Here is a 25635-nt window from a genome sequence, read left to right on the forward strand (position 1 = left end):
CCCCAGTCCACACACACATCCCCTCCCCCAGTCCACACACACATCCCCTCCCCCAGTCCACACACACATTCCCTCCCCCAGTCCACACACACATTCCCTCCCCCCAGTCCACACACACATTCCCTCCCCCCAGTGCACACACACATTCCCTCCCCCATTCCACACACACATTCCCTCCCCCAGTCCACACACATTCCCTCCCCCAGTCCACACACACATTCCCTCCCCCCAGTCCACACACACATCCCCTCCCCCAGTCCACACACACATTCCCTCCCCACAGTCCACACACACACATTCCCTCCCCCCAGTCCACACACACATTCCCATCCCCCCAGTCCCCACACACATTCCCATCCCCCCAGTCCCCACACACATCCCCTCCCCCCAGTCCACACACACACATCCCCTCCCCCCAGTCCACACACACATTCCCTCCCCCAGTCCACACACACATTCCCTCCCCCCAGTGCACACACACATCCCCTCCCCCAGTCCACACACACATTCCCTCCCCCCAGTCCACACACACATTCCCTCCCCCCAGTGCACACACACATCCCCTCCCCCCAGTGCAAACACACATTCCCTCCCCCCAGTCCACACACACATCCCCTCCCCCAGTCCACACACACATCCCCTCCCCCCAGTCCACACACACATTCCCTCCCCCCAGTCCACACACACATCCCCTCCCCCAGTCCACACACACATTCCCTCCCCCAGTCCACACACACACATTCCCTCCCCCAGTCCACACACACATTACCTCCCCCAGTCCACACACACATCCCCTCCCCCAGTCCACACACACATCCCCTCCCCCAGTCCACACACACATTCCCTCCCCCAGTCCACACACACATTCCCTCCCCCCAGTCCACACACACATTCCCTCCCCCCAGTGCACACACACATTCCCTCCCCCAGTCCACACACACATTCCCTCCCCCAGTCCACACACATTCCCTCCCCCAGTCCACACACACATTCCCTCCCCCCAGTCCACACACACATCCCCTCCCCCAGTCCACACACACATTCCCTCCCCACAGTCCACACACACACATTCCCTCCCCCCAGTCCACACACACATTCCCATCCCCCCAGTCCACACACACATTCCCTCCCCCCAGTCCACACACACATCCCCTCCCCCCAGTCCACACACACATTCCCTCCCCCCAGTCCACACACACATTCCATCCCTAGTCCACTGTGTCCACCCTGCTCTCACCTCCATGTTTTTCTGCCATGGTGGAGGTTTGCTGCGTTTGGTGGGGAGATGATTCTCAAAGTTGTGTCGTCGTGTCGGCTCCTGCTCCACCTGCACAACACGGTCACAGCTGGGGAGAACAATATATGTGGTCAGTGGGGGTGGCTGTGATCCACCTCATGGTCACAGCTAGGGAGAACAATATATGTGGTCAGTGGGGGTGGCTGTGATCCACCTCATGGTCACAGCTAGGGAGAACAATATATGTGGTCAGTGGGGGTGGCTGTGATCCACCTCATGGTCACAGCTAGGGAGAACAATATATGTGGTCAGTGGGGGTGGCTGTGATCCACCTCATGGTCACAGCTAGGGAGAACAATATATGTGGTCAGTGGGGGTGGCTGTGATCCACCTCATGGTCACAGCTAGGGAGAACAATATATGTGGTCAGTGGTCACAGCTGGGAAGAACAATATATGTGGTCAGTGGTCACAGCTGGGAAGAACAATATATGTGGTCAGTGGTCACAGCTGGGTTGGAGTTGTATTGTGTCAAGTAAAAAGTTTTATTATTCCCCATTGTGAAGTATACTATCTCTCTAACCTCCTTGACCTGTTGCCCCCCACCCCAACCCCCAACACTGTACTCACTCTGTCCGGGACAAGACAGCGGCTGCAGTCTTCGGTCTGTTCATCCGTCCACCGCTGCTGTGTGCCCGGGACGAGGCTGGGGTCGACCTGCACATACAATGATGGCAGTATAGGGTAAGGTTGACTGGGATAAACCGGAACAGTTCTGAGAAGAATGTGGCCTGGCTTTGTACCTTTGTCTCATAACTGTACCTGTATCTCCTGGTATCTACAGACACTGCATTATGGAATAAAGTTTTCATCAAACGGATATTTCATTTAACCAAACTCCATTTTGGGGAGAGGGAGGAACGTTCAACATGAGGAACAAAGCTTGAGACAGAAGCTGATTCCAAGGTCTAGTCATGGCTGTCCTATCACATAAAACATCTTGGATGTAGGCCTACTTGTAAACTTCTCAGTAAATGCCAATGTGGCATTATTATTTACTGGAGCACTATTTGTGAAGAACAGCAAAATCTTGTCTTCATGAAATGATTTTACAAATAACTCAAAGTAGTTGTCATATCACACCACATGGTGCCTTAAAGTGTCCCACACAGCATCTTCCCAAGGCAAGTGTGTCCACTAGCCTATATCAAAGCCTAGTTTCTACCCTTGCCACATCAAGGCCACTTTTCCTGGCTCGACCCTGGTACCATCTCACGTAGATCACAAGTTGTGCCCCTTGTAATGAAAACGTGATAAAAGATGAAAAAACATATTCGTGTCAACAAAGACAGGCAGCGTTAAATCACTTTCATACGAGGTGTACCAGTCGTGGATGTTGATTTTGTGAAACGTTTTCTGATTGGACTATTGATATGTCGGTAATCCAAACATATTTAGCACAGCAAAATGGGCTTGATGTGGCAAGGGTGGAAACAGGACTTTGTTAAAAAGGCTAGTGGATGCTCTTGTCTTGGGAAGGTGCTCACACAGATGTCGAGGCATTGTTGTTTGAGCACGTTAGCTTTTTGAAGTCTGTAGTTGACATAATATATACTCACTCACTCACTCACACACAATTTCCTATACTTTTCTTACATACTATCATGAACAGAAATCATGAATAGGCGGCTCTCCTTCTCCCCCATACACACTTACACAACATGGTGGAGTAACTGTTGCCGATGACGCTGACACTCCTTTATACGTTGTCTGCACATCCAACAGACGTTCATCATGTCTCAGTTGTGTATATCCGAGTGTTATTACTTAGTTATTCATATACCTCCATTATGCTAACAATTCCAGGCCATAGTCGGATCCCATTATTACTCAACAGACATTCAGACATAAGCATGATACTGACACCAGTGACGTTGTAGGGTACAAGCAGCTTCTCTCGTCACTCAGTTTCCTGGAATCTTATTGCACTGTGACAGAGGAGTAAGGAATCCCACTACATTCCAACACTTGTCTCACAGTTCCTGAAAGGAATTCCTTGGTAGCTCCAATAAGTTGCATCTGTCTTGATGCTATTGTTGCCTTCACTTCATCCCCCAGCTATAACCCTGTGATCTGTGAGTGAATGAAGGCTGGTTATAAGTGAATAAAGAAAGCAAGATGTCACCCGCCTGTAAGACTACACCAGGCTATGTCTGACAGACCTGGCTTGTAAATGCTGCCGGTCACAGCACACAGATCATAACAAATATGATATTCAGTAGCTGTATTGAACGCCTCGTAACTCATGTAAATGGCTGACAGGATAGTGATATATGGAGGGTTACCGCGAGGGCCAAATGAATGTATAACCTTTGTGGGCTGACCGATCTCACTAGGCAAGCAGGAATTGTAACTAATCCTATCTGCCACTCTGGCATTAGGCCTCTTAATGAGGATTATCTGTGAGGCATGGAGGCAGGTAGACGGTTACCTTGCAGTGTCTTAAATACCTTGACCTTGTAATTAGATCCCACAACATGCAGTGAGTGAGTGAGTGAGGCTTTGTACCATGGTTGTTTGTTAAGCTGCGTTAGAACGATGCATATATCCATATTTATGGCACTTTTTGGACGTTAACATTAAATTTGGATACAGACTAATGTAAATCATGAGATATCTTAAAAAATGCATTGATATTTGAATGGGAAACTTTCATGAAGTATTTTCATTAAGTGTAGTTTTTTTTGCGGTTCAGTATTGAATTAAATCATCAAAAAAGCATTTGTTACTTTGGAGTTCACAATCATTTATCACATACTTCTATATACGGGTAAACTCCTACATAAAGGTAAACTCCTATATACAGGTAAACCCCTATATCAGGGTAAACTCCTACATAAAGGTAAACTCCTATATACGGGTAAACTCCTATATAAATTCCTACATAAAGGTAAACTCCTATATATAGGTAAACCCCTATAAACGGGTAAACTTCTATATAGAGGTAAACTCCTATATCAAGGTAAACTCCTACATAAAGGTAAACTATATACACGTCAACTCCAATATACTGGGAAACTTCTATACACAGGTAAACTGCCAAATACAGGTAAACTCCTATATACAGAGAAACTTCTATACACAGGTAACTCCTATATACAGGTAAACTCCTAAATACAGGTAAACTGCTATATACAGGTAAACTCCTATATACAGGTAAACTCCTAAATACAGGTAAACTGCTATATACAGGTAAACTCCTAAATACAGAGAAACTTCTATACATAGGTAAACTGCTATATACAGGTAAACTCCTAAATACAGAGAAACTTCTATACACAGGTAAACTCCTATATACAGGTAAACTCCTATATACAGGTAAACTGCTATATACAGGTAAACTCCTAAATACAGGTAAACTGCTATATACAGGTAAACTCCTATATACAGGTAAACTCCTAAATACAGGTAAACTGCTATATACAGGTAAACTGCTATATACAGGTAAACTCCTATATACAGGTAAACTCCTAAATACAGGTAAACTGCTATATACAGGTAAACTCCTAAATACAGGTAAACTGCTATATACAGGTAAACTCCTAAATACAGGTCAACTCCTATATAAAGGTAAACTCCTGACAAAGTGGTGGTGATTACTTACAGACTGGTCTAGAAGTTGGTCAGGGGGAGCCTACTGAAGCATGGTGCTAATACAATGAATGGTACACCCGTAGGGGATGTCTCGCTTATCAGTGAACACTACAGAGATTAGATGGTACAAGAACTGCAGGAGATATAGACAGGAGAACAAACACGACACTTGAGTTCCTACCTAGCAGCACACACACAAATAACCACCGACCACTCAACAAGACAGTGTAGGTGCATGGTATACCTGCTACTTGAGTTTCCACCCAAGTACAGGGCAGCCAGTATCTCCACTACAATGCATCCAAGCAATATACAACTCTATATGGTCACAGAGAATTGTAAACTAACCAATAAACCTGGCCAAGGGTCTCCCATGTCAGGCTTAACAAATATCAATACATGCCAATGTGCTAACCCAACAGTATATTGTAAATGAGACATGTTCCACCCTTATTACAAATGTTAATGAAACCTATATTTCTGTATTTGCTGTGTTGATAGAGAGGACAGAGAGAGACTATGTTGGGGGGTGCGTCCCCAGGAGCTACTCTCACAGGAACTGCCATGTTGCCACGGAGCTTGCTCGCGCTCACTTGGAGGAACTGTGGTCACCATTTGTCAGTGTGCCAATTTGATAACACCTCTAATGCTGCCAGGCTCATCACCGACTGTATCTTGATATACAAGCTGTATAACGGACATATATCATCTGTATTTGAGATATATACAATGATATATATACAGTGTATAGTTCCCACTGTTTTGAATAGCTTACTAGAAGAGATGGCGTCAAAATGGTTGTCATGGTTAGTTTGAGATTACTTCCCTAGTAACAGATGTTGAAAATAAAAACAAACATACACAAACATATGTCCACACCAGACAAGTCTACAGATAACAGATATAGTTCCACACCGGTTTCACAACAGTACATGCTGAGAAATACTGAAAACAACTGCACCTCACACTTATACCATGTCTTAAGACATAACATGGCAAAAAGTGAGCAGTGCTCACTAATATGCCCGACTTTTACTCCAAAATATTTCTAAGTTCAAAACATGAAAAAAGCAATATTTTTTTAGAAAATCCATTTATTGAAATCAAACTTAGCACAGCACCTCTCCTATAAGTAAAGAAACTGTACCCCATTTGGAAAAGAATTCATGAAGTAGTTTTCAGGTTAGAGGCTGCACAAATGTTGAAGTAAAAAGTAATTCAAAACTATATATGCTCAGCCCTTTTAGGTCGGGGGTCTAAATATTGTTTATTGTATATACCGGATGCATCACATGAAGTGGCAGGGATCTTGGGTAGTGGTTAAAGTGTTGGCTCATAACACGGATAACTAAGGAACAATTCCCCACATGGGTACAATGTGTGAAGCCCATTTCTAGTGTCCCCTGCCGCGATAGGCCTGGAATATTGCTAAAACGGCACAAAACTATACTCACTCACTCACTCATATGAAGTATAAATTATCGGTGAATGGCTTTCTCAATATGTACACAACTGGCTGACTGTGACATATTCAGTCAGACTCATATTTCAGTAATTTTATGATATGACTAAATCTTTCAGTCATTTCATTAAATGATTATAACGGTGAGACAGATTAGGGCCCAGCATTGGCAAAAAATTGTATTGCAGTATATTGTGATACTGGTATATCTGTATTGTGATAGATATTGCAATACACTTGGAGCTGAAGTGTTTGACAGTGAGTGACACTGGTTGAACATGTAGATCCTATTTTCTACATACTAAAGTTAATATTACACAGCATACTGAGTCGAGCCCACTTTGTAGTCATGGATACAGGGGAGATACAATGTGAGAGAAAAATCACTCCCTCGTTCCCATAATTTGTCAAGCAGTTTTGAAGTGAAACATCATTTGTGAATGAATTTTTGTGTAGTCTTTAGGTTAAACAATACAAATAATAAAAAAACAAACCTTGTTATATTTTCTTTACCTAACAAACCGAAACAGAAAAACTATAGCAATATGTATCATTTGAAAAGCTTATTGCAGTATAGGGTCAGACCTGAGTTATACCATTCAGTGATGTAGAGTAATCCATGACCAAACAACACTTGCTAATTGCTCCTGTTGGTAGAGGTGACCCCAGAATGAAATACAGTGCCAGAACATAGTCGCCTCTAAACAAGCATAGTCGCCTCTTACAGCAAGCATAGTTACATCTTATGACAAGAATAGTCGCCTCTTATGACAAGCATAGTTGTCTCTTATGACAAGCATAGTTGCCTCTTACGACAAGCATAGTTGTCTCTTACAGCAAGCATAGTTGTCTCTTACAGCAAGCATAGTTGCCTCTTACAGCAAGCATAGTTGCCTCTTACAGCAAGCATAGTTGCCTCTTACAGCAAGCATAGTTGCCTCTTACAGCAAGCATAATTGCCTCTTACAGCAAGCATAGTTGCCTCTTACAGCAAGCATAATTGCCTCTTACAGCAAGCATAGTTGCCTCTTTCAGCAAGCATAATTGCCTCTTATGACAAGCATGGGTTGCGGAAGCCCTAACTTTCAGTTTAAAATGTTCAGATGACATAAAATACAAATCAGGACAAATACAAAATAAAATATTGTTTGAAGGAGTTTCACTACATACATATTAAAAATAATAACAGTGTCACATATGCATCAATACAAAAGAAATAAAATAATCTGAATTGCCAACTTTAAATCATGGAGAAAACTGTCGCCAGTCTTTAACTACTATTTAAAAAAAACACCACAGGTTCACCTCGCCTTCCTTCTAATCACGATTAGAGTCACAGCTGTTTCCACAGTCTGACTGTCACAAATATACTACTGGCATAAGACACTGGCATCTTTAGGACTTGCTTCACAACCAGTGAAGATCCGGGGCAGAATAGGTCTTCAGCAACCCATGCTTGCTGTAACAGGTGACTATGCTTGTCGTAAGAGGCGACTAACGGGATCGGGTGGTCAGGCTCACTGACTTGGTTGAATCATGTCATCGATCCCTATTGCATGGATCAATGCCCATGATATCAATCACTGGATTGTCTGGTCCAGACTCGATTATTTACAGACTGCCATCATATAGCAGGAATTGCTGAGTGCGGCGTTAAACAACAAACCAACCAACCAACTTCCTTCACACAGATAAAGGTGCCAGGATCTGTACTGAGACGTTGCTATGAAAGAATAACACAAGTTGAAATCCTAGATTCTGTCCTGTTTTCATTGCACACAAAGTAAGTCATTACAATCCAATGCATCACGACAGTATTGTCTGCTCCCAGTGGGACCAGGGGCCCACACTCTAGTGCTTGATGTAAGAGGCATCTTGATGTAAGAGGCAATGACATGGATCGGCTTGTCTGGCTTGTTGACTTGGCTGATTGCAAGTCATTTACCCTGGTGTCAAGGACATTGCTTACAAAAGCAATCACAGGTTTGTGTGGCCCACATTAGTTAATTACAGCACATTCTGATGTGATATAGCTTAAGCATTGCTGAATGCTGCGAAAAGCAATAAAAAACACCCCCAAACTTGATCTGTCTACAGTTAATTACCTTTATTCAAGGCATGTAAATAAAAAACATTAATGCCAGAGAATAACCAGTCTCGATTATCCGTTGAAACAGATTCCATTCGGCATAAAAGGCCAAACAGCTGTGAAAATTACATGAATAGATCCAAAGTATTGGTAAAGCACACTAAACTAAGATTTCTAGAATTTAAAAAAACGAAACAATATTCATGGTGGAATTTTCATCTATGACCTAGAATTGTACTTGTACACACAGCACCTCTGAGCTATCCAAATCACAGAAACAACCAACCTTTTGTGAAAGTCCGTGGCAGTCGTAGTCCTCATTGAGTTGGTGTATATTCCCCTGTGTATTGCCAGAAGTATGCTTAGTCAATATCTGGAGTGAACTCCAGGGAAGGACAAAAACAAACATTGCATGCTCTGACAGTTTTTATGCACGATGTGTTTGATCTTAAAGATTAACTCTTTCACTGCCTGAATTCAATATGACTTGAATCCACAAAGAAGTTCTTGAAACGGTATTGGAATAGTTGAATTTATAAAGCCACCATTTTCTAAATGTTCGTTGTTTGTTTGCTGAATATATATATAAGCTGCAGTACAGGATTATGTGATCTGCCAAGCAGATATGGTGGTGTTTTATATGTCAAACCTATATAGAATCAGGTTTTTATATCTGACATTTATGAGATTAACATTAATACGAAATACAATTCTCAAAACATACATATACTGAATATTCAGTTGCTCACAAAATACAGAATTGCCATGGTAGCAATAGGGTTATACTCACTGGTTGATAACTGGGGTACTGTCACTAAATATATTGAAGCACTAAAAAAAAGTATACAAGAGATCAGTTCAGTCTGCAGTTTCAAATATTCCATTTCTCATTCTGTCTGTTTCAAAAGAATTTGAATGTGATTTTTTAAACATAATTACAAACTGTACAATCATTACTTTTTTTACAAGCTGATTGTATATACTCCCCGCCAAGAGAAACGCGAACCACAGAAACTTATAGAGAAGTATATATGTTAAGAAGAGATGTTTGCAATGTGATAAAACTAATAATCAGTCAAGTGTTACCACAGTGTCTTTATTCTTATCACGATATGCTACATGTGATTTCCAGACTTTAAGTTACGCTAATCCTGCACGAGACAAATGCTGCATCTCAAGTCATGGATCCAGGACGTCACATGTGATGCGTTCATGAGCATCGGTTCACACAACATACCAGTATATTCAATTGTCCATGGAAACTAATCTAATATCTTTTCAATATGAATAAGTCTTCATAGTAGGTCTTACACGAATTTCATAAAATCAGTATGACACACATGCAAGTGTAATAATGTTTTTATTACCCATTATTACTTAATACTTTTGAGCTCCCCTTAACAAAAATGCACTGCTCAGGACTGCCATCTTAGACAACCAAAATTGTCAAAAGACATCAACAATCTTCAGTTATGTCGTTTCTAGTGTCATTTCATTCCGATCTTACATCACAATAAGATTTAAATGAGGTCAACAATGCCCTCAGGACGGAGTAAGCAATACACCCGTGTGCGTGAGGTGATATTGGCACTAGTGCACATATGATTTTTATGAACTCGGTTATTTCTAATCCAGTGGGTAATAAATCTTAATGTTACTCAATGTCAGTGATATCAACAACAGTGGCAGTGTCAATATCAACCAAGAATGCAAAATACAAACTTCAGCATTACACTTCAATACAACATAGAGAGTTAAGCAGCAGGACGAACACCCCTATAATACTGAGTGGCAACAAGCACCGACATAAGGCCAGAAAACTTCAACATTCTTTCTCATCAAAGGCTTACAGAATCAAGTAAAAAGCAACAAACAAAAGTATCTACCCAGCTGACAACAGCCCGTTGAGGAGCTCAAGCCTAAACCCGCATAGTTAACTGACAATCTGCTCGTCCTATTGAATTTATTACCTGTTATGAATCTAAAGCCAACACCAATATCAAGGGATTTATTGAATGCAGTAGCAACTATTAATCCAATGTTTACAGAAGCACAGATATATATTGTATCTTTCAACAGAGGCATGTAGATTCTAGCCGGGACAAAGTGTCCATGTTGTCATTATTCCACATGGCAGGACACCATATTCATAGCTGATGTGATTGATTATACACAGCAATGACTTCATGTAATGATGTAGTTGAAGTGTTGGTATCACTGTTCTTTGGAGGAATCAGATAATGCACTTGATATGTCACTTCACAGAGAAGCAGGTGTGAAAACTTGATCAACATGTTCAATATGTTCAACATGTTCAATGTGTTCAGCATGTTCAACATGTTCAACATGTTCAAAGTGTTCAACATGTTCCATGTGTTCAACATGCTCAACGTGTTCAATGTGTTCAGCATGTTCAACATGTTCAAAGTGTTCAACATGTTCAATGTGTTCAATGTGTTCAACATGTTCAATGTGTTCAACATGTTCCATGTGTTCAACATGTTCAATGTGTTCAACATGTTCAATGTGTTCAACATGTTCCATGTGTTCAACATGTTCAATGTGTTCAACATGTTCAAAGTGTTCAACATGTTCCATGTGTTCAACGTGTTCAATGTGTTCAACATGTTCCATGTGTTCAACATGTTCAATGTGTTCAACATGTTCAACATGTTCAACATGTTCAATGTGTTCAACATGTTCAATGTGTTCAACATGTTCCATGTGTTCAACATGTTCAATGTGTTCAACATGTTCAAAGTGTTCAACATGTTCCATGTGTTCAACATGTTCAACGTGTTCAATGTGTTCAGCATGTTCAACATGTTCAACATGTTCAACATGTTCAAAGTGTTCAACATGTTCAATGTGTTCAATGTGTTCAACATGTTCAATGTGTTCAACATGTTCCATGTGTTCAACATGTTCAATGTGTTCAACATGTTCAAAGTGTTCAACATGTTCAATGTGTTCAACGTGTTCAATGTGTTCAACATGTTCCATGTGTTCAACATGTTCAATGTGTTCAACATGTTCAAAGTGTTCAACATGTTCCATGTGTTCAACGTGTTCAATGTGTTCAACATGTTCCATGTGTTCAACATGTTCAATGTGTTCAACATGTTCAACATGTTCAATGTGTTCAACATGTTCAAAGTGTTCAACATGTTCAAAGTGTTCAAAGTGTTCAACATGTTCAACATGTTCAATGTGTTCAACATGTTCAAAGTGTTCAACATGTTCAAAGTGTTCAACATGTTCAATGTGTTCAACATGTTCCATGTGTTCAACATGTTCAACATGTTCAAAGTGTTCAACATGTTCAATGTGTTCAACATGTTCAACATGTTCAAAGTGTTCAACATGTTCAACATGTTCAATGTGTTCAACATGTTAAATGTGTTCAACATGTTCAACATGTTCAATGTGTTTAACATGTTCAATGTGTTTAACATGTTTAATGTGTTTAACATGTTCAAAGTGTTCAACATGTTCTATGTGTTCAACGTGTTCAATGTGTTCAACATGTTCAATGTGTTCAACATGTTCCATGTGTTCAACATGTTCAATGTGTTCAGCATGTTCAACATGTTCAAAATGTTCAACATGTTCCATGTGTTCAACGTGTTCAATGTGTTCAACATGTTCAATGTGTTCAACATGTTCCATGTGTTCAACATGTTCAATGTGTTCAACATGTTCAAAGTGTTCAACGTGTTCAAGGTGTTCAACATGTTCAATGTGTTCAACATGTTCCATGTGTTCAACATGTTCAATGTGTTCAACATGTTCAACATGTTCAACATGTTCAACGTGTTCAAAGTGTTCAAAGTGTTCAACATGTTCAATGTGTTCAACATGTTCAAAGTGTTCAACGTGTTCAAAGTGTTCAAAGTGTTCAACATGTTTAATGTGTTCAACATGTTCAAAGTGTTCAACATGTTCAAAGTGTTCAAAGTGTTCAACATGTTTAATGTGTTCAACATGTTCAAAGTGTTCAACATGTTCAATGTGTTCAACATGTTCAACATGTTCAACATGTTCAAAGTGTTCAACATGTTCAATGTGTTCAACATGTTCACTGTGTTCAACATGTTCAACATGTTCAACATGTTCAACATGTTCAACGTGTTCAACATGTTCAATGTATTCAACATGTTCAAAGTGTTCAACATGTTCAACATGTTCAATGTGTTCAACATGTTTAATGTGTTCAACATGTTCAATGTGTTCAACATGTTCCATGTGTTCAACATGTTCAATGTGTTCAGCGTGTTCAACATGTTCAACGTGTTCAATGTGTTCAACATGTTCCATGTGTTCAACGTGTTCAACGTGTTCAATGTGTTCAACATGTTCAATGTGTTCAACATGTTCCATGTGTTCAACGTGTTCCATGTGTTCAACATGTTCCATGTGTTCAACATGTTCAATGTGTTCAACATGTTCAAAGTGTTCAACGTGTTCAATGTGTTCAACATGTTCCATGTGTTCAACATGTTCCATGTGTTTAACATGTTCAATGTGTTCATCATGTTCAACATGTTCAACATGTTCAACATGTTCAACGTTTTCAACATGTTCAAAGTGTTCAACATGTTCAATGTGTTCAACATGTTCAAAGTGTTCAACATGTTCAATGTGTTCAACATGTTCAACGTGTTCATCATGTTTAACATGTTCAATGTGTTCAACATGTTCAACGTGTTCAACATGTTCAACATGTTCAATGTGTTCAACATGTTCAACGTGTTCATCATGTTTAACATGTTCAATGTGTTCAACATATTCATAGTTCAATGTGTTCAACATGTTCAATGTGTTTAACATGTTCAATGTGTTTAACATGTTCAATGTGTTTAACATGTTCAAAGTGTTCAACATGTTCTATGTGTTCAACGTTTTCAATGTGTTGAACATGTTCAATGTTTTCAACATATTCAACGTGTTCAACGTGTTTAACATGTTCAATGTGTTCAACATGTTCAACGTGTTTAACATGTTCAAAGTGTTTAACATGTTCAATGTGTTTAACATGTTCAATGTGTTCAACATGTTCAATGTGTTCAACATGTTCAATGTGTTTAACATGTTCAATGTGTTTAACATGTTCAATGTGTTTAACATGTTCAAAGTGTTCAACATGTTCAACCTATTCAATGAGTTGAACATGTTCAATGTTTTCAACATATTCAACATGTTCAACGTGTTCAATGTGTTTAACATGTTCAATGTGTTCAACATGTTCAACGTGTTCATCATGTTTAACATGTTCAATGTGTTCAACATATTCATAGTTCAATGTGTTCAACATGTTCAATGTGTTTAACATGTTCAATGTGTTTAACATGTTCAATGTGTTTAACATGTTCAATGTGTTTAACATGTTCAAAGTGTTCAACATGTTCAACCTATTCAATGAGTTGAACATGTTCAATGTTTTCAACATATTCAACATGTTCAACGTGTTCAATGTGTTTAACATGTTCAATGTGTTCAACATGTTCAACGTGTTCATCATGTTTAACATGTTCAATGTGTTCAACATATTCATAGTTCAATGTGTTTAACATGTTCATTGTGTTTAACATGTTCATTGTGTTCAACATGTTCAACGTGTTTAACGTGTTCAATGTGTTCAATGTGTTCAACGTGTTCAACCTGTTCCATCAAGACTGTTGTAGATGGGTAGAAGGTTGGAGCTTGAAATCTTGTGTTCACATTTAAGCTTTGACAGTTTATGGAAGATCTAAGAAAACAACTTACTGTAATATGTATGCTAAACACGGTATTGTTGAAACACTAAAAAATTCTGAACCGATAAGTTCAATTATTATTCACAATTATTCTACCTGCTTTTTGTAATATATCTACTGAACCCTGTGGGTAGAACAGGTGATTTTTGTGACATGAGGTAACTAAAATGTGTTGTGTAGTCAAGCTTTGTGACTTTGTTGACTTGCATGTCTCCATACCCCAATGGCGTGGGGCGTTGGTGATAATATCAACCATTGGTTTGTCTAACCCAGACATAGGTTACAGGCTGTTGTGATATAACTAATGACTATGAATCAATTTCTTCCCAGAACATGATTGAGATATGAATAACTGAAATATATCTTGATCATTGATCATGACAGAATAATCTGTACTTTCAACTTGTTGAGGAGGGTAGAATTTTGTGTTGTAAACTGTGAACATTACTTACAAGTGTGTGTCAATGTCTGCTAATCCACCTCTAACTGACTTCAAGTAACATCACCCCGCTATTTCTGCAGACAACAGACACCACCAGTTTAATCAAGCCCTGTGTGTCCCTATAATCACACATGATCACTCACCATTTAGCAGAAAATCTGCAAAAGTAACTTTTAACGATATACAGATTATTAGCTGAGCATGTTTTTGAATCCATAAATCATAGAGTAAATCGGGAACATTTTACGGCATGAAATTACTGCGGGTGGCCAACAATAGCCTTATCTGCATCTAAAAAAGTTTTGCAACATGACTCAATATTAAAGCTACTTTTGCAGGTGTTATATTTCAGGATGAATTGGTAACTCAGCGTCAGTCAGTGATTTGTAAACTAGAGATGCATGTGTTGTAGTTGTCATGGGAGGCTGGAGCAGTGTGTTTATCTGACAGAATAGTGGCTGGTGAATGTCAGGATTACTCGGTGTTATGCCAACTACTTGACGAGATGTGGCAGTTTAGTGAACTTAGACTAATTAGACTATTGACACTAAGTGACGATGTTTAACTAGAGAACCACGGGATATGAGGGAGTATTTGTATAATCATGTACTGGCTGGTTTGACAACGTGTGGAAGTGAATACAAGAAATATACCTCCTTACGTCTTTTGTTTGTTGTTGGTCTGCAAAGATAACTGTGCCATGAAACTATTGCGAGTGTGTGTCCCCCACAGTTTTCACGGTACTTTCCTGTTCACGAAACTTTCCAGATTTACAGTCTATATTAGGAATAAACTTGGTGCTATAACCAGCTTGGCTAAGGATGTGACACCAGGGACAGACACGCCCACTAGTCCGGTAGTCATGAGACTAGTGAAAAAACTTGAGAGAACCGTTATGTTCTCCGAAAAATCCAGTAGTTTTATCAAATATGTTGCGGACTAGTTGGACATGACCATGGTGTCCACGCCTGTATTCCTTACAGATCATCAGGAAACACATGAGGATAATAATCTTTTTATCATAGAATTAATCTTAAAATAATCAAGGTTTAAGACGTATTTTCATTTACTGAAATAACTTGTATGAATACACTGGATGAGTGAACCGCCCTATTAATGATATAATGAGCCAAATGAGTTGCAGCCATGTTTGTTTACAAAAGCACTCGCACATCAGGAAGATCTATCTGAACATTTGGCTATTTGTGGGAATGTTAGGCAATAGTTTTCGCAATCAAGGAGGCATCACATCAATGTTTGGAGCTTATTAAAGTAGCTCCTTCTTGGTAAACACATTTGCATATTTATTCGTGATACCAAGTTATTAGATTGTTTATTACATTGATATGTTGACTACCATTATCTGATGCAATGGTGTACACCATTCAGTCTGCAGACTGGACTGTGAATGGTAACACAGGGACCAGCCTGACCTGGCACTGCATGCACCGCCACACAATCTCACAGCTACGTCACAGACAGACAAGGACAAACCTTCTAACCAAGGATTACATAGTTCATGTCAAGGGGTCATGCTAAGCCCAACTCTGAGTGAGTACCGGTGCAGGGCTGAAGAGCCTTGGTGTTCCTTTGCTGTTCAGCCATGCAGATGATCACTTTGAGACACCACAATTACCAGCAAATGATTAGATTATCAGGTAACAGTATCTTACCATTGTTGCTTATGACAAGGTAAAATTTCATCAATTGTAAGCATTAATTGATATATTAAAAATCAATGTAAAAGTTCTACCAGTATAATTAAATCCTTAAAATATGCACCAAGTGACAAAACAATATTTTCATGAGAGCACAAACTGAAAAGAATAAGGCTTATGTTCTTGTTTTCACTGTAACTATGAATTGTTCAAAGTATTAAAAATACCTGCTTGGCCTACCTGTTCATTGTTATGCTACATGCTGTGCTTCTCACCGACATCAGAGTTAATCTTTCCACATGAACAAAGTCTTGCCAATAAATCCTGTTTCAGGTGAAACTGACTAAAGAATTTTAACATTACTGCATGTGCCTGCATGCTACAAGGTAACACATTGTTGTGGTGACAGATCACCTGCATCTACTGGCAGTGCAGTCACTCCAGACTATAGCTGAACCCATCAAAGCTGCCACACTTACTGACAGCTATCTCCAAGGTAACACATTGTTGTGGTGACAGATCACCTGCATCTACTGGCAGTGCAGTCACTCCAGACTATAGCTGAACCCATCAAAACTGCCACACTTACTGACAGCTGTCTACAACGTAACCACATTGTTGAGGTGACAGATCACCTGCATCTACTGGCAGTGCAGTCACTCCAGACTATAGCTGAACCCATCAAAGCTGCCACACTTACTGACAGCTGTCTACAAGGTAACACATTGTTGTGGTGACAGATCACTTGCATCTACTGGCAGTGCAGTCACTCCAGACAATAGCTGAACCAGCCAAAGCTGCTACACTTACTGAACATTGTTATAGAACAGTTTTATTATTTAAAAAAAATATATTGATAATAAAAACGGACAAATGATCATTCATGACCATTGACTGTAATGGCAGTGTTTAAAAGTAATCTGCAAATTCAGTCAGTGCTGAAGACATCTTTAATTATCAGTCATCTCTAATTATCAGTTAGGTTCTTCTGGAAAACAAAATAAAATCAAGTGAATACTTCAGAGAAGTTTCCTTCTTGTTAACAGAAGTAAACATGTCACTGTTACTGAGCACGACCTACTCTAACTCGGAGCCCTAGGTCTTAGAAAGGAGTGAGAAAGGTATAGCCGTAATGTTGACTCTCTGAAGACTGTTTGGCCTACAGTGCTATGTGTCTTGAGTGTGTATCTTGTTTTTCGAAGATTTTACACTGGAATCCAGCATAACCATGAATCTGAGAGATTGCCCCTCTCAGAGGCGCAGTCTAAATTTTTTTAAAAGAATCAATAATCTTTTTCAGGGAATTCCTTTCTCATTTTTTTTCAAATTATGTAAATTATTGATTTGCCAATTAAAATAATCCTATTGAAGAATTGAAGAATGTTACTGAAGCCCAAATGTTGACAACTATTTCTATATTTTTTTTATAGTTTTTATTTTGAAGTATTTCAATTCTTTTAATAATATCATTCAGATAAGAAGCTAATATTACTAATATTCACACAATTAAGAAAACTGCAAGAAACTTTCAAGAATGTTCATAAGATTCTGGAAGTGTCACATCTTTGCTTGTTTTCCCACTAACCCATTATCAACATTAATATCTGTACAAAAACAGTTGCAGGTAAAAAGGAGTATCAGGAAATCTCCTCAGACCTCCTTGGCTAGCATAGCACCACGAAGCACCTGTGGCCAGGAGAGGCCCTGTCAGGGTTCAATGGATCCCCAGTAATCCTTCTGCTACAAGGTCACACTCTGCCAGCTACAAGAGACTATAGGGTGTACAAGTCAAGACATAATATATCATTACATATTTGAAATAAAGTAATTTGTTTGGATGGTACTGTATTACACACTATATTGATGTTTTGCCGTGTTACCAGACAGCAAGCTTAGTACACATTGATTGAGGCATGGCAAATGTTATTTTTGCACTGTAGAAAATTGACTTTCAACGGAACACAGATATATCTACATGAGTTCTCACACTTTATAAGTGTGTTAACAAAGGCACATTGTTGATATACAGTGTATACATGTCAACTTCTTTCAGATAAACACATCCTGAACCTTCAGTAATTGACTTTTTTTCTAAAAGCTACATACAAAGAAAGAAAATGAATTTTCTACACTACATTTCTACATTTTCTTTTACACACACAGATACAGAGACACACACAAATAGTACACACTCACACAGACTGACAGACACACCCCAAAACACACACACACACACACATGGACAGACATGGACACACAAACATGATTTTTCTACAAACACACAGACACAGACACAGTACACATAGATACAGACACACACACAGTACACAGACAGACGGACAGACACACAAACACAGACACAGACAGACACATACAGAGTACACAGACAGACAGACAGATAGACACACAAACACAGACACACACAGAGACACACACAAACACAGTACACACACATAGTACACAGACACACACAGAGACAGACACACACACACACACACACACACACACACACACACACACACACACACACACACACACACACACACACACACACACACACACACACACACACAGAACTTTTATTAACAAAAACTGAATAAAATAATCTCAGAAAAGGGCATCCTCGTAACCCAACCAGAACCCCACTGACTTTTATTGATTTCCTATCGATAGATTATGTGAAATAGTATTGTGACGTATTTCTGACTTGGGTAGAAAGTACTGGCAATAGCAGTCAATTACAGCATTAATTTCAGGTGTCAATCAAAGCAGTCTGTTCAAGCCTGCCAAGCAGCAGGTAAATGCTGATTGATGACCATCATAATGCTAATGCATATTAGAATGTGTTCATATAGATTATCCTATGACAGACATATTTACATATCTGCCAGTCTGAGTGTCCAAGTGTTGTTAGGGCAAGCATGATAAATGTAGTTATGGGTTTGAAATAAACTTTGAATTTTTGTTTGTTTACACAGGTAGCTGTTGGCCCCTTCCTGCATTGCACTTATTGACTGTTTCCTGATGCTAATCTGTCAGTCCTGAATGATGAGAGGTGGAGCTTGTTGTTCTTGGCAAGGCAACCAGGAAATCTAGTGCTTCCACTTTCATTAATTATAAATTTATAATTTAGGCCGATTTCAATTCTGTTATATGAAAATTTGTTTGAAATTTGTTTGAAATGAAGAAGGTGGTGAATTAATTGCTTCCTATTATCTAGTATATTTCTTTCTTGATTTACTTCACAGGCAGCAATGACTATTTCATCAATATAACAGAAATCTGTACATAACCAAGTCTCGGTCAGAAAAACAGTGATTGATATCATGAGCAACCTCCCACATGGTCAGGGTACAATGACATGCATTACAGCAAGTCACTAAGCCTGACCACCGAATCATTCAGTAGCCTCTTACAACAAGCATGGGTTGCTGGGGACCCGAATTCTTGTACGGAATTCCCAATTACTCGGGACCCCAAATTTGCCTTACGACAAGCAGTAGAGTACTGGAGACCTATTAACCCTATCACACATCTACTGGCAGTATTAAAGGTAGGCTACCTCCACTGTATGCTGCCCTGTCTCATCTCACACATCTACTGGTAGTATTAAAGGGAGGCCACCTCCACTGTCTGCTGCCCTGTCTGATCTCACAAATCTACTGGTAGTATTAAAGGGAGGCCACCTCCACTGTCTGCTGCCCTGTCTGATCTCACACATCTACTAATAGTATTAAAGGGAGGCCACCTCCACTGTCTGCTGCCCTGTCTGATCTCACACATCTACTAATAGTATTAAAGGGAGGCTACCTCCACTGTCTGCTGCCCTGTCTCATCTCACACATCTACTGACAATATTAAAGGGAGGCTACCTCCACTGTCTGCCGCCCTGTCTCATCTCACACATCTACTGACAGTATTAAAGGGAGGCCACCTCCACTGTCTGCTGCCCTGTCTCATCTCACACATCTACTGACAATATTAAAGGGAGGCTACCTCCACTGTCTGCTGTCCTGTCTCATCTCACACATCTACTGGCAGTATTAAAGGTAGGCTACCTCCACTGTCTGCTGCCCTGTCTCATCTCACACATCTACTGACAGTATTAAAGGGAGGCCACCTCCACTGTCTGCTGCCCTGTCTGATCTCACACATCTACTGACAATATTAAAGGGAGGCCACCTCCACTGTCTGCTGCCCTGTCTCATCTCACACATCTACTGACAGTATTAAAGGGAGGCTACCTCCACTGTCTGCTGCCCTGTCTCATCTCACACATCTACTGACAGTATTAAAGGGAGGGCACCTCCACTGTCTGCTACACTTTTTCAGTGCAGGTCTAGGTGCTGGAATTGCTTTGTTTTGAATTGAGATATTGTAGAATTAGGTTTAACAGTTATTGCTGGATATTTTAAGGTCATACAAGATCAGTTTGCACATGAGTAATATGTTGTTTGGACGACCTGCTTCAAACTTGCTGAGACCTTGTGCCCCTGGCTTAGAACCTGGGCCTTTGGTGTGCTTGAAACAACCGTCCCAAAACCAATACAAACTATCCTCGTATTATGTATCAAGTAGTGAAAATATCTAACTTTTGTTTAAATTAACAAGTTCTGAGGAAGAATAGACTATATTACAGACACCTTAAACAACAGTTCAATGACACATATATGGTAAGTGAAGATAAAGCGGAGAAACATATATTAAGACCAGGTACTCACACATTTGGACCAAAAGCGCTCTCATGGAAATAAAAATCACAAAACATGATATCCAGAAGCTGCCAACCTATGGAGACAACTTGGTGTCAGGTGTAACAGTTTGTGTGTGAGCCTGTATGGCAGTGAGAGTAGAGAACTTGTAGATTTACAGCCCAGTAACTAGTGGCTAAACACCAGGAGAACACTCCAGTCTGCTGCTGTAAGCACTCCACAGACCCAAGCCTCAGACCTACAGTATTCCCCAGACTGTGTCCTGTTCAGGTCAAGATGTTGTGGTTACTGCTATGTTGGAAACTGAGACATTATCTCTGCAACATCAGAGTAAATATTAACTGTTAGATATTCATAATACATTGGCAGAGTAACAAACAGTATTTGTATGGATTTGAATCAAACTTGCTATGACGGCCATTTTGCCTTGGCAGAACCCCCATTTCTATGGAAGTCTGTTGGTGTGAAAATTTTATTTCTACTTACCTAAGAAAGACTTTATTCAAAACCAGATGGTAAAATCTTACTGTGAATTTACAATCAGAGTCATTTAAAAAAATTGTTTGCTTCTTCTTCAAAAGGTTGTCTGAAAATGATGCCATATTGAGACCAGTTCGTTAGCTTCTTGCATTGATCAGGCAATCTTAACTTTTGTTTTCACAATTGGTTCGTGATGAACAACATTGCATTCATCAGAAGAAACAAACTGGTGATTTCCAGAATATTTTATTTCCTCTTTTCAGTTTGTGGAATCCATAAGCTAATGGCTAGGTATCATTTATTCATTTTACATTTCACCTCCATATAGATGAAACTTTCACCAAGAAAACAACATAATTCTATATTGTAGTGAGCAGATGTTTAAGCAAACAATATAAACTTGTGCTTTTAGCTATTTCCATCATTTTCAAATGTCAGTGATGTTCCTTCGATGACCTCAACAGAGTGTTACTATACAAACAAGGTCGTGACGTATGTAGCTACATAGTTACCGATTGTTGTGGAGCGACACACATCCCCTTTTGAGAAAAGCTAAAAGTGCCCTATTATAAATTGGCAAAGAAATTAATTGTTGTTTGATTAATAAGTGACTGATCTTATGAATCTATTGTTTTTTGCATTTGTTTGAAAGAAGCACCTATTCCAAACTTTTCCTTTTATTTCTCAAAATGAATTACAAACATGGGGGCTATATTAATAGATTTAAATTAAAATGCAAAAATTACAACCACCTATATGCCAAAGATGTTTAATATGATGAATTTTAATTTTGAAGGTAAACAGACAATTTCTTTTCTCTATGAAAATATTTACAAGATTAATTAGTGAAATTGTATTTACTATATTAATTCATATCCTTGTGTGAACACATAAACAGTTGAATAAGATCTTAACTCATGGTATAGTTTAGTAACATGGGCCTGAAGTTTAACAGTTTTACAAGGTCGTCACAGAACACAGTTTCTTATCACCTACTTATGGAGAACTAAATAGCTCTCTGCAGTAGCTAGAATGGGGAACAGTGCTGGCTGGAACTGCCTAGATCCCAAGTGTGATAAATATTTGACAAATAGCAAATTACAGTGTGAAATCAATAGCTCCACACACAGGAAATGGTTGACTTTCTTTACCTTGGAGGTGATTACAAAAACTGTATCATGCAAATAGACTTTGTGAAAACATCTCGCCTTTGGTTAGGTAATTATGTTTTGGTGTTATACTTTCTTTTCGTGTCAATAGGAGCAATTAATTTTGTAACATTCATATCACCATTTTAGTTTTCATCTGACATTATTATCTTTTATCTTCACCATAAGTCAGAAAAATATAAACTTAGCAGGTGACACATCTGTCTGCCTTGCACAGAATTGGAAATGTTTCTTATTTTGAGGAGTTCTTGTTCACAAAATATAAACAATTAAACATATAGTTGCAGCTTATTCATGATCGTTAAGTGCTACTTTTATTACTCATGGCCATCCCAGGACACAGCTTTGTCATAACCTGCGGTGTTTTGTTACTGTAGCCTGTAATGTGATAGACGCCAATATACCCTGGTATTTTTTAATTTTACAGTACAGTGCCTGTCCATCTTCTTATTATCTTCCTTAAATTGCACACTCTACGCCCCACTCTGAAACCATTTGCAACTATATACAGTATGTTAGTTTTGAGTCCTGTTTGAATGACAAGATGCTAAACAACTACCGGTACACAGTTCTTTCATGCGTGAAACAAGATTATGTCCCCAGCAGCTGACTCACCTTGTTGCAAGCCATCTCTAACACCACTGAGAACACATTGTTGCAAGCCATCTCTAACACCACTGAGAACACCTTGTTGCAAGCCATCTCTAACACCACTGAGAACACCTTATTGCAAGCCATTTCTAACACCACTGAGAACACCTTGTTGCAAGCCATCTCTAACACCACTGAGAACACATTGTTGCAAGCCATCTCTAACACCACTGAGAACACCTTGTTGCAAGCCATCTCTAACACCACTGAGAACACCTTATTGCAAGCCATCTCTAACACAACTGAGAACACCTTGTTGCAAGCCATCTCTAACACAACTGAGAACACATTGTTGCAAGCCATATCTAACACCACTGAGAACACCTTGTTGCAAGCCATCTCTAACACCACTGAGAACACATTGTTGCAAGCCATCTCTAACACCACTGAGAACACCTTGTTGCAAGCCATCTCTAACACCACTGAGAACACCTTATTGCAAGCCATCTCTAACACAACTGAGAACACCTTGTTGCAAGCCATCTCTAACACAACTGAGAACACATTGTTGCAAGCCATCTCTAACACCACTGAGAACACCTTGTTGCAAGCCATCTCTAACACCACTGAGAACACCTTGTTGCAAGCCATCTCTAACACCACTGAGAACACCTTGTTGCAAGCCTTCTCTAACATCACTGAGAACACATTGTTGCAAGCCATCTCTAACACCACTGAGAACACATTGTTGCAAGCCATCTCTAACACCACTGAGAACACCTTGTTGCAAGCCATCTCTAACACCACTGAGAACACCTTGTTGCAAGCCATTTCTAACACCACTGAGAACACCTTATTGCAAGCCATCTCTAACACCACTGAGAACACCTTGTTGCAAGCCATCTCTAACACAACTGAGAACACCTTGTTGCAAGCCATCTCTAACACCACTGAGAACACCTTATTGCAAGCCATCTCTAACACCACTGAGAACACCTTATTGCAAGCCATCTCTAACACCACTGAGAACACCTTGTTGCAAGCCATCTCTAACACCACTGAGAACACATTGTTGCAAGCCATCTCTAACACCACTGAGAACACCTTGTTGCAAGCCATCTCTAACACCACTGAGAACACCTTGTTGCAAGCCATCTCTAACACCACTGAGAACACCTTGTTGCAAGCCATCTCTAACACCATTGAGAACACATTGTTGCAAGCCATCTCTAACACCACTGAGAACACCTTGTTGCAAGCCATCTCTAACACCACTGAGAACACCTTGTTGCAAGCCAGCTCTAACACCACTGAGAACACCTTATTGCAAGCCATCTCTAACACCACTGAGAACACCTTGTTGCAAGCCATCTCTAACACAACTGAGAACACCTTGTTGCAAGCCATCTCTAACACCACTGAGAACACCTTGTTGCAAGCCATCTCTAACACCACTGAGAACACCTTGTTGCAAGCCATCTCTAACACCACTGAGAACACCTTATTGCAAGCCATCTCTAACACCACTGAGAACACCTTGTTGCAAGCCATCTCTAACACCACTGAGAACACCTTGTTGCAAGCCATCTCTAACACAACTGAGAACACCTTGTTGCAAGCCATCTCTAACACCATTGAGAACACCTTGTTGCAAGCCATCTCTAACACCACTGAGAACACCTTGTTGCAAGCCATCTCTAACACCACTGAGAACACCTTGTTGCAAGCCATCTCTAACACCATTGAGAACACATTGTTGCAAGCCATCTCTAACACCACTGAGAACACCTTGTTGCAAGCCATCTCTAACACCATTGAGAACACCTTATTGCAAGCCATTTCTAACACCACTGAGAACACCTTGTTGCAAGCCATCTCTAACACCACTGAGAACACATTGTTGCAAGCCATCTCTAACACCACTGAGAACACCTTGTTGCAAGCCATCTCTAACACCATTGAGAACACCTTATTGCAAGCCATTTCTAACACCACTGAGAACACCTTGTTGCAAGCCATCTCTAACACCACTGAGAACACATTGTTGCAAGCCATCTCTAACACCACTGAGAACACCTTGTTGCAAGCCATCTCTAACACCACTGAGAACACCTTATTGCAAGCCATCTCTAACACCACTGAGAACACATTGTTGCAAGCCATCTCTAACACCACTGAGAACACATTGTTGCACTTCCCTTCCTATCTTAACACTCAGGAAAATACATAGTTTCCAGCTAAAGCTTAACAGTTTTGTGATTTGAAAATATCAAGGGCTTGCTTCTCATAGGCTGAGATTTTGAATGTTGACCTATGATGTACTTGTGTTAAGAAGTGGCATTTTGATCAGTCATTGTTTACAAGTTAAAGCAAGGGAGAGTCTATG

At 39.9% G+C, this 25635-nt stretch overlaps 1 protein-coding gene and 1 long non-coding RNA gene across 2 annotated transcripts in view; one reads left to right on the forward strand and one right to left on the reverse strand.

Moving 5' to 3' along the window:
• LOC124152161 (mucin-17-like) overlaps window positions 1-25635 on the reverse strand; it is a 58939-nt gene that overhangs the window by 23962 nt on the left and 9342 nt on the right. Inside the window, exons 3-4 of the mRNA XM_048381550.1 lie at window positions 1867-1953; window positions 1238-1346 (exon numbers count right to left, since the gene is read on the reverse strand). Of these exons, the coding sequence (XP_048237507.1) occupies window positions 1238-1346; window positions 1867-1953 (196 nt within the window). The remainder of the gene's footprint in view (window positions 1-1237; window positions 1347-1866; window positions 1954-25635) is intronic.
• LOC124129374 lies at window positions 16925-19519 on the forward strand. Its single transcript, XR_006860381.1, has 2 exons — window positions 16925-17014; window positions 19276-19519. It is a non-coding gene; the product is annotated as an uncharacterized LOC124129374 (long non-coding RNA).

Source organism: Haliotis rufescens, unplaced genomic scaffold (assembly GCF_023055435.1).
Source record: "Haliotis rufescens isolate VD_foot unplaced genomic scaffold, xgHalRufe1.0.p SCAF_4, whole genome shotgun sequence".
NCBI classification, from domain to species: Eukaryota; Metazoa; Mollusca; class Gastropoda; order Lepetellida; family Haliotidae; genus Haliotis; species Haliotis rufescens.